Below are 10,289 nucleotides of genomic sequence, written 5' to 3'. Positions count from 1 at the left end.
ATGATACTAGTGACACTAGATGATATTTGTAAAGAAAGAATATATTGATACAGAGTATTAAGGTGGATTGCCTTCGATGTAATATTAATTTCCATCAAACGCACTAACGAATGCAGTGAAGGGGTGAAGTTAGTACACCACACCGCGATAATAAGATACGCGTGTGAGTAAAAAAAAATGACACCTCACAAATCCCCAATTTAAGAAATAAATGTGTCACAAACGCATAATCATTATATATGGCTGGCAAGAGTATCTTCTCCCAAATAATTTGATACCATATTTATGGGGTATGTGTTAACGCTTGGATGATCAGGAGGTATTCTTTGCAGTGATGTAGATTTTGATTTGCGCCAAAGTAAGGCATGACGGCAATGAATGAAACTCAGATGCCAATGATGTCATAATCCTACATGAGTTAAACATATTTACAAATCCCTTTTCAATGAAATGAACTTGAGAATTGATACTAAAAATTGTTTATTGAACAATTATAATGTAAATTACTGAAAAGGTGTATTGAAATGGATTTTAATGCAACTCTTGTCGGATTATTATTTTGGAAAAGATACTCTTTCAATTCATATAAAATGCTTATGTGTTCATGACGTTTTTTTTTCTTCTTAAAATGGAGATGTGTGAGGTGTACATTTTTTTTTTACTCACACGATCTTGAACAATATTTGAAATCGATGTCGCAGATTCTCCGAACCTGGTAGGTCAACATAAAGAAGAGCCTACTGCCTCTTTTTTTTTCTAGAAGCTCATTAGAAAATACGACATACACCGAATGAAAAAGTTAGCTTCAGAAACATAATGTCTTCGATGCATATAATCATCACCGGCAGGGACGATCATTCATGATATCATTGTTTGAAATATCTTTTAATGTCTATTTAAAACACCCAATGTGTTGATCTTTCAGTCAGTCTCATTTTGACCATGATCTGCGCACGGCGATTGTTGGTAATTAATCGGAATATGAAAAAAACGACGACGAATGTGATTCTGGCGCCCCGATTTTCACGCCAAATAAGCGCGTGGGGGAAAAAAGGCAGCCTTGATTAATGGGTCATTCCCCAACTTACAAGACTTGTATATACGGATGTTCAGTATGTGTATATATGCAATGATATTTTCCCGATGCGGTACTTTGCATGAGGATTGCTTCAGACCAATCCACATTATTCGCTATACGGCGCCAATATATAAACTATTCAACAGTATTGTGAACAGGAGATGGATAGTACGTAGGCGCCTGCATTTCCACGCCAAAATAGTTTCATGACGGTTCAGTCTACCTATTCCCATCTAATAATTCCCTTAAATATATATATTTATATATTTACATATGATGCTTGATTATTTTTTAAACTAAATTGGTATATTTGTCTGTTGGTGTGTATGTTAAACACAATTTTTGCTTCACCATATTAGTTGTCCCTAAATCATGGAAATTTGTTTTCGATTAAAAAACAAGTTTTTTCTCGAGCGCGTCATTGTGTTATACTTGAATTATGTTTATAGCGTTCTACTAATGTAATGGGTTTGATAGAAATTCATTTCAATCTAATATTTTACGGGGAGGGAATTCCCTGTTCATAAGATCTTTGTAAAGGGGATTGCATATGCCGGGTAGTTCTGCATAAAATGATAATCTATATGAAAGCAAGCAGGAAGGACGTTCGACAATACAATGATTTTTGGCAGAATTATACAAGTCTTGTCACTTTGACCAACATTGTATCGTCGATTTAATTAACTATAATAATTCATCAAAAATGGATTAAACTAGTCAGCTGAGGAAAAGAAATCAATCAATAAAATCAGTCAATTAAACAATCAATTAAGCCACCTTATTGTGTTAGAAAGACAGAGGATAGCAAGTGCTCCTAGCACCCCCCCCCCCCAATCTGTACGCCAGAGGTGTTTGTGGAATAGAACTACATAAAGCCATCGCTGGTAGTGCATAGTTTACGTCCCATGATGTTTATGAAGTGTATCGAGGTCAAGATAATTGACCAGTCAAATCTGTTCCATAATAAGAGGTTAATTTCCCTTTTGCTTAAAAATGAGGATGTTCCATCACATTATGTTGACCTAAGCGAAGGAGAGGAAATTGACAATAAAACTTATTTTTCTCGTTAGATGAGGCGGATCTTTATACTGAGCTTTACATCATCTTGAGCTGTATAATTGAAATTTATAGTGACAAGAACGAAACGGACATGACATTTCAAATCGTATTTGAGAGTTGTCTGATTTTGTTTGTCATTCTACTTGCACATTCTGGTTCATGTGAATTTGTTATTTTTCGCCATTTGTTTCTTAAGGGGAACGTATGTTGGTGCCAAATTTATATTTCACTTCAGATATTGGTTTAAGATATTTTCAGTGTAAGATATTAAATAGAATATTATTTCTGAACAAACGATTATAAGATGAAGATTGTTAAAAAATTTTAAAAAAATTCATTTTGTAATAGGGAGTTGTAAGATATTGTACACTTTTTTTAGGAATGTAAATTTAATAAAGAAATTTGGAAGAAAACAGAAAATCGGATTAATGAATGTTCTCAGGCACACGTTAAGTTTAGTTTGAAAAATGTAATCTTTTCATGGTTTTGATGAGAAAAGAAATGATGCCTTGAATTGTTTGGTATGTATAATCAAACAGCATTTATTTTTTCAAAAGTTAAATAGTAAAATCCAGTGTTTACATATATGCAAAGAAAAAAATGATTCAATATTATGAAGATGAGAGGTATATTAGTTCTATATTGGGTTTGTTTAACAAATTTAATACTAAATGGATGTCACTTCATTTTTTTTACTTGAGAGAAATGTTTAAGTATTATTATTGTTTGAGTTTATTGAATTATTGATTGTGCAATAATGTTTGCTTGTGTATATTTTGATATTATTTGACTCAATAAAAGGCCTTTGGAGGGCTAAAAAGTTGGAAAAAAAATTATATTTCACTCGATTCCTTAACTGGCGCTGCCTCTGTATACATGTATATGAGAGTATATGACAAAAAACATATTTCTTCCCAAAAAAATGTACATCTCTTTTTCGTATGTTATCAGAAAAATAGATAAACAGCGAAAGATCTCGATTTCGAAATTACGTTCTATTGGCGAGGTTATCTCAAGTAGGATTTGATAAAATAAATGCACCTGACGAAAGTACAGATTTTGTTATGATATTTGTACGTTCTTGGAATAATGTCGGTCATTGTTGCGTTCAGATGTTGGTTGTATAGGTCGTAATAATCAAATCGCAAGGATCATGGTTCAATAGTATAGTTACATCTCATTTTCAAGAGTAAATATATTTTGTTTATTGGATCACTCACACACCATTCTTACAAACATTTTATCTGATGTTGTTTTGATGTGTTTATGTCAATGATAAAGGGTTGCGATTGTTGTTCTGTCGGCAAAAACAATAATAAACGGTGATCTTTAATATCAGTATTGATGGAATCAGAAAGATATATATTTGAGAGCTATGCTCCTTTTAAAATCTATGATTTTATTTCTACGGCATTTACTAAACCTTTTATGATCATTTTATTCCATATGCCGAAGCAGACTATTTCTATTTCATATATATATATATATATATGGACTCAAAACTTGTTTATCAATATTGTGGAAAGCAAAGATTGAAATTTAGAAAAAAAGTTTCGAAATAAATCAATTATCACAATATCCTTAAACATGAATTTTGTCAATATGCACAGGTAAACGGAAAAACATTACAACCCATTTCGGAAAGCACATAGCTCGGCCTCGATCGTATCGTTTGTTAAACGTTAAAGATAATGCCCTAAAATAGCGATTCCACCTCAACAAAAAGTTGATTTTAAATCAAAAGAGAAAAATCAAACCAGCATCACGTTGAAGATTACATCAGAATCGGATGTATAATAAGACATTTCTGACACTTTTATTGCTTAAAATTCATTTTACACTAAGCCATGCTGGTCGGTATGCAAATGAGGGAGCCCATGTGGTCCATTATTTTGTATTTTATCATATGGAGTATGAATTATCTTATTTTTTTCTCATCATGATATTAAACAAGGTTAAATTCCTTTTGAATAAGTTGGTTTTCCGTTACCACGTTCTATTTACCTACTGTGATTCTAAAATTATGCTCATTGCAAAATCTGTAAAATGTAAAAATAATCTATAAATTGATTTTTGAAAATAAGTAACAAAAATGGAACTGTCGTATGAATGTGTTATCATTATGCGTGTTTGATTTTGCTATATTAAATTCGAAATCTTGACTTGTCCTTTAGGCAATGGGTGTCCAATCCATTACACAGAGAAATGTGAAAAATGTTTTGCGCCTATTGTGATTTAAGCATCCAGTTTTATTCATAGATTTTGTAAGAAGAAAATGATGCTGTTGAGCAAGCTGAATAAGGTCACTTCATCGTGACTGTATGTCGGTCAACTTAAGGTGACCAACTGACCAGGAGAAGGAATGCTGTACACAGGCACGACTGACCGAGAATAGCAGACAGATGGAAAGTTATTTTTAAGGTATGTATGTCATATTCATTTTTGATTAGGACGAAAGGGTAATCGCCGGTCACAATCTTCTTCAGGTATTCCGATCACCATCCCAAGTTATGCTATTACTGTATCACAAAGATGATCCGATCTGGAAAGTCTCTCCGTGCGAGAGAGGATGTTATAATTACGCACGGCATTTTAATCTTGTCATCGTGCATATTGAATCCCACAAGCTATTCGATTTGAGAGTATGTGTGTCTTCAATAATACTCTCTGATTTCAATTTTGTCAACACCTCATTGAGTTAAGTGCAGAAAAGTCAGATAAAACAAACCATTCGCATGACTCTTATACAAAATCTGTATGTATAGCATATTGGTGTTTCCTCGAAAAATCGCCCTGTATATTTTTTAAGCATCTTGCTTATAAAGTAGGCTTATATACATTTAGAGGGGAATATAAGTACTCCCCGGAGTGGTTGGAATAATAATGTTTTTTTTTCAGACCAAGGCATGATGTATTACCTGTTGTTACAGTATGTGTGTAGTAAATGAAAAAGAGTGGGATTGCATGTTTAGTCGGCGGTGACGCCATACAGCGGATGTACATGTATTCTCTGCATATTCTGTTACAAGTTTCGTGCTTTCTAGACATTACTAGAAGTAAATTGACACCGATCTTTTCTGAGCTTGGCCTGATGAATTACAGACAATGTTTGCCCGCCTCTCCGATGTTTCCTTCATATGATTTCTTTCTAAATTGATATTTCTTGGGAGAATGCACTATTGATAGTTGAATAGAGATGAATAATGAGCTTTTTCTTTTACTGACAAAAGTTTCATTTGGGTTTGGAGCATCCATCGTGCACGCGAGCAAACGTCATTAATGAGTTTTCTTTTCACGTTCATTTTCTCTTCGTCTTGAAAACCGACCATTCACATCCACCAACCCACATTTCATCCCGCATTTCATGAACATAGTAAACCGATGTCTCATAGAGTGAAGAAAGATAACAAGATGAAGAAGAATAAAAGGAGGAGGAGAAGAAGAAGAAAGGGATGATGAAGAAGAAGAAGAAGAAGAGGAGGAGGAAAAGGAGGAGGGGGAGGAGGAAGAAGAAGGAGAAGAAGAAGAAGAGGAAGGAGGAGGGGGAGGAGGAGGAAGAAGAATATGTAGTAGAAAAATATAGATCGAAATATTTGGTGATATTGAGACATCTCTTTTAAATTGTGTTTTCTTCAATTGCAGTCAGACTTCATTTTTCAAAAAAAAAAATCAATTATCATCGTCCTTCCTTTTTCGTCCCATAACCATGTCAGATCGTTATCTTTTCATGCCTGCGCGATGTATGCCTCCCCCTCCCCCTCTCTAGAAATTCTATGCCCCATCTTCTTCTCGACAAACATAGTAGTCAGGACTTATTTGATTTGGAAAATTGATTTCTTGGTTGACGAAATACGGAGGGATACAATCATAAGTTAAGCGTGCATGTGAATGAAAGTTGCATTCAATGGCATTTTCCAAGTCTGCGGAAGATCCCGCGTAAATTGAAAGAGCAAAATCTCATACAAGATTTATATCCTAAACTATATTCGAGGAACTATGATCATGGATCCATAGTCATTACAGAAGGCCCATGCTCTGATTTAACATGTTTAAGCTATCATCTAGAACAGGCTAAATATTTGTAAGCATTTCCTCTTTATTGGTTCTACTGGAAAACGTTATGTAAACTACTGAAATCATAAAGTGGATGAAGTTGTAGATCAAGACCCTATAGGGTTTGGCGTACAGGTTGTGATCCTTAATATTCTGCAGATCATGTTTGCATCTTTGAAAATTACCTGATAGTCCTCTTCACTTCGAAATATTATTACCTCCAACCAATTTGTATTGAGTGATCGGCCGCTGGTGTAAATAAATGGACGAATGCACATCAACAGGGTATCAAACACGTGAAAGGACAAATAGCTGAATGAATTATTCGCCGGTTAGAAATGCGTTCTAGCATGGATACAGATAATAAGGATTTTCCTTCATTCATTTCCAATTGAAGGGGAAAGGTCGTCCATGCATAGATCCAACTCAACGTAATATGCATTGCCAATAGTATACGTGGCATGGGGGCATGGGCATGTGTTTATGGTTTCTTTTTTTGGGGTGTATTAATGCACCCACTTTGTGGACATACTGAATGGACCAGCATGCACGAAATGGTCGGAAGCCAGAGGATAACAAAAGTTGTGCTTTTTTATTTATTTAGCCCTTAATTCTACCACGAAGCCTATAAGAATCTACCTGAAGTCATTGATTGATCAAGATCAGGCGGAACATGGCGGTGGTTCATAGGATTGGTGAATCAGTGATGATACTTGCACTTATGATTTCATTATCTACCAAAGATGGGGTGGATTCTTACAATGTACTCCTGTCTGCAAACTTCGGAGACGGTAGTCACTACATCGCCATGAGGGCTATAGGTGAAAGCCTGGTAAAGAAAGGACACGAAGTGACTTTTCTCGTAGCCGAAGGCTTTCCACACCCATCCATCCACAATGAAGACTTCGAAAAGTTCCATTTCGAACGATTTAATCTCCCAGGCCTCAAGGATAAACTCGAGGATGCTTATGCTAAGTTGAGTTACTTGACTCTCTCAGACAAAGGGGGTGATGAAATATCCGAACTGATGGAAACCTTCCAAAATCTTAACAGAGATGCTTGCAGTGTTATATTCAAAGACAGTGCTCTTCTGGAGCGCTTATCAACCTTCGATGTTTTCGTGTTCAACATCATCTGGCCATGCAGTGTTTATGTCAAGTCACACCTTGAGCGTCAGAAGGGCGTAAGAGACATTCCAATTGTAGCATTTTCAAACACAAATATTAACCCATATGTCTTATGGGAAGCAGCTTCTCCGTTCTTCCCATCATTCCAGCCTTCACCAATGAGTAGGTTGACACCGAGAATGAACTTCTTCGAGCGCCTCAGGAACACCCTGACCTATCTGTCCATGATTCACAAATTTCGAAGAACTGTTATTTCAGAACCGTTCAGTCATCTGATAGATGATTACGACTTGGACCCATACCTTCGAATTGCAATGAATAACCATGTCAATCTATATTTAGTCCACACTGATTTTTCGATTGACCCACCGTTTGCTATGACTCCCAGTGTTATTCCTGTTGGTGGACTCACAGCCAGAGCTGCAAAAGCACTAGACAATGACGTAGAAGAATTCATGAAAAGCTCTGGAGATGATGGCGTTGTTGTATTTTCACTAGGATCATACTTCTCTACTATAACAACAGCTCTACCTGAAATTCCAAGGATGTTTCTCGAAGCCTTCGCGAAAATTCCACAGAAGGTCATCATCCTATCAAAGGTGGGTCTTGTACAAGGTCTACCTGAAAACGTTAGGGTAATACCATGGTTGCCACTCAACGATCTGCTTGGGCACTCTAAAACACGCCTTCTCGTCTACCATGGGGGATCAAGTGGAATCTTTGAAGCAGTGTATCATGGCGTTCCTCTCGTTGTTATGCCTTTAGGTGGAGACCAGTCTGACATCGCCGTCAGAGTTGTATCTAAGGGAATAGGTGTCCAACTAGATAAAGATACTCTCACGGCAGAGAACATTTATGAACGGGTGACTGAAGTCCTAAGCCAACCTGTGTATTCCGAATCAAGTAAACGCATTTCCGCCATCTTGAGAGATCGACCAATGACTGCAGCTGACACAAGCGCGTACTGGATCGAGCACACGATTAAACATGGGGTTGATTATCTCAGACCATCGTCTCTTGATCTACCTTTTTACCAACTTTACCTTATCGATGTTTTCTTGTTCTTGTTCGCACTTATATCCATTGTGTGTTGGATTTTTCTTAAAGCTCTAAATGCATATTTTCAAAGAAAATCATCACGAAAGCTGAAAAGGTTATGATTCTGACACAGTTTATAATCTAAGATCGGATAGTTTTTATTCAATTTGCTGCTTAGACACCCCATACTCTCCTATTTATTGAAATGGTTCAACTTCTTCAGACTAACTCTTACAGTTTCCCCTGGAGACAGATTTCCACAGGATTTCATTATTGATTCTTTCTTCCTTGGCTAATTTTATTGACGTGTGCAATATACAATGTCATCTTAAGTACATGATACTATGGAACAGACTTCCTGAAAACATCAAAAATTGTATCTCTGTTGAGTCTTTCAAAGATGTTCTTAAAACCTTCTTTTTTACTTCTTCTCTTTTATATGCCTTGAGCACTCCAAAGGGTGGATATAGCGCTTTATAAGTCACACGTATTATTATTGTTATTCATGTTTTGAATACAAAATTGATAACGAGAATTAAGAAAATCATGTTAATCGTTCGGAATTTTAATCAGCTATTGATAGACAGTAGACATCAATATGTACATTACATACTGCTGTATGTACATTATTTTCAGAAGATACCGGTCGTTGTGTAAATTAGAGCAAATTTATTAAGTGTGTATTGGATCCGATCATCAATATCATTGTCCTTGGTATATTTATTTAATTGATATTCACATTTTATCTCCTTCAAAGACAGAATTCACATATTCTTCATAATGTACACATTTTCAACAACAAAATGGTTTAAGGTGGTCCCGCATTATAAATTATTAATATCTTTAAATCCAAACTTTTTTTTAAAGTAAATCTATTATTTCCGGAGGAAGCACACCAGAACATTGAACCTATGTCAGTCTGAACTCATAAAATGTTTGAAGAGAAATAGATATCCCCTCTTACAGTTCCTATTCATATGCCAAAACACAATTGCCTGTTTGAGGTGATAGAATTCCCCCTTCTGTCAAGCTTATATAAGTCATTTTCTAATTTTCTCATAATATGCCTTATATTTACCGGAGTTCATTGGACATTGATGATGATGATGATGATGAACAAAATAATTAACAATGTTGTGTGATGTGTGGTGGAGACTAACACAATGGACTGGATCTCAGAACAGTGATAATAAACATGAACAATATTTAAAATAACAGCTTATTAATAAGAAACACCTGTCTAGTCTAGTCGTTTATTCCAATCAATTAATTAGTACTGGAGGAAATTGCATTGTAGGAGCAGGGAATTCCTATACATATATATATATATCTTTGTTAGATGTGGACGTACTAAGCTCAACGTTGTCTTGAACTACGTCACAAACAGTAACAGAGGACATTTGGACTGGTGCCAACCGGGGATTTGATTAAAGCATTTTCTTGTCCTGTCTACCCCCTATCGCTTGGTGATAACAATATTTGCAGACGACACGACGATTGCTAAGTGCGGATGTGCATTTTGATGGTAGTACCGTAATACTATCGCTTTCTGAGTGGGATTTGTTATCCTATATCATGAGTACGCATACCCTATCTTGCAGTTTTTAGCCCTCTTGAAAATATTTGTGTATGACGGAATGAGAAACTCCTACATTCTAGATAGGTTTACTGTGGTTTCAGTAAAGAAGAGTGAATAAACACTAAGTCACGAATATCATTATCCATTGTTTTGAGTTCAAATGATATAGATTTAATTCTTCGTATGACTAATTCGGTGTGTGCTGTGCGATCTAATATTGAGCATTTTGGCCATGCCAAGTGGTCTGTCAATCTCTACTTTTTTTTTCTCCCCAACGATAATGCTATCGGAAAAACTATCTCTTATACAGCATTTTCTTTGCAAAGATTGACAAACGTGTATTTGGAAATTGGTA

General features: G+C 35.7%; 1 protein-coding gene across 1 annotated transcript; it reads left to right on the top strand.

Annotated features, from left to right (window-relative positions):
- The first annotated feature begins 5,937 nt into the window (after positions 1-5,937).
- On the top strand, positions 5,938-10,072 carry LOC129254968 (UDP-glucuronosyltransferase 2A1-like). The gene has a single exon (XM_054893518.2). It carries the CDS (start codon positions 6,864-6,866, stop codon positions 8,475-8,477), a length of 1,614 nt encoding a protein of 537 aa, XP_054749493.2. The 5' UTR covers positions 5,938-6,863; the 3' UTR covers positions 8,478-10,072.
- The last annotated feature ends 217 nt before the right edge of the window (positions 10,073-10,289 follow it).

Source organism: Lytechinus pictus, chromosome 2, assembly GCF_037042905.1.
Source record: "Lytechinus pictus isolate F3 Inbred chromosome 2, Lp3.0, whole genome shotgun sequence".
In the NCBI taxonomy this organism is placed as follows: domain Eukaryota; kingdom Metazoa; phylum Echinodermata; class Echinoidea; order Temnopleuroida; family Toxopneustidae; genus Lytechinus; species Lytechinus pictus.
The sequence above is the reverse complement of the archived record's forward strand: the minus strand, read 5'-3'. Positions and strand labels throughout refer to the sequence as shown.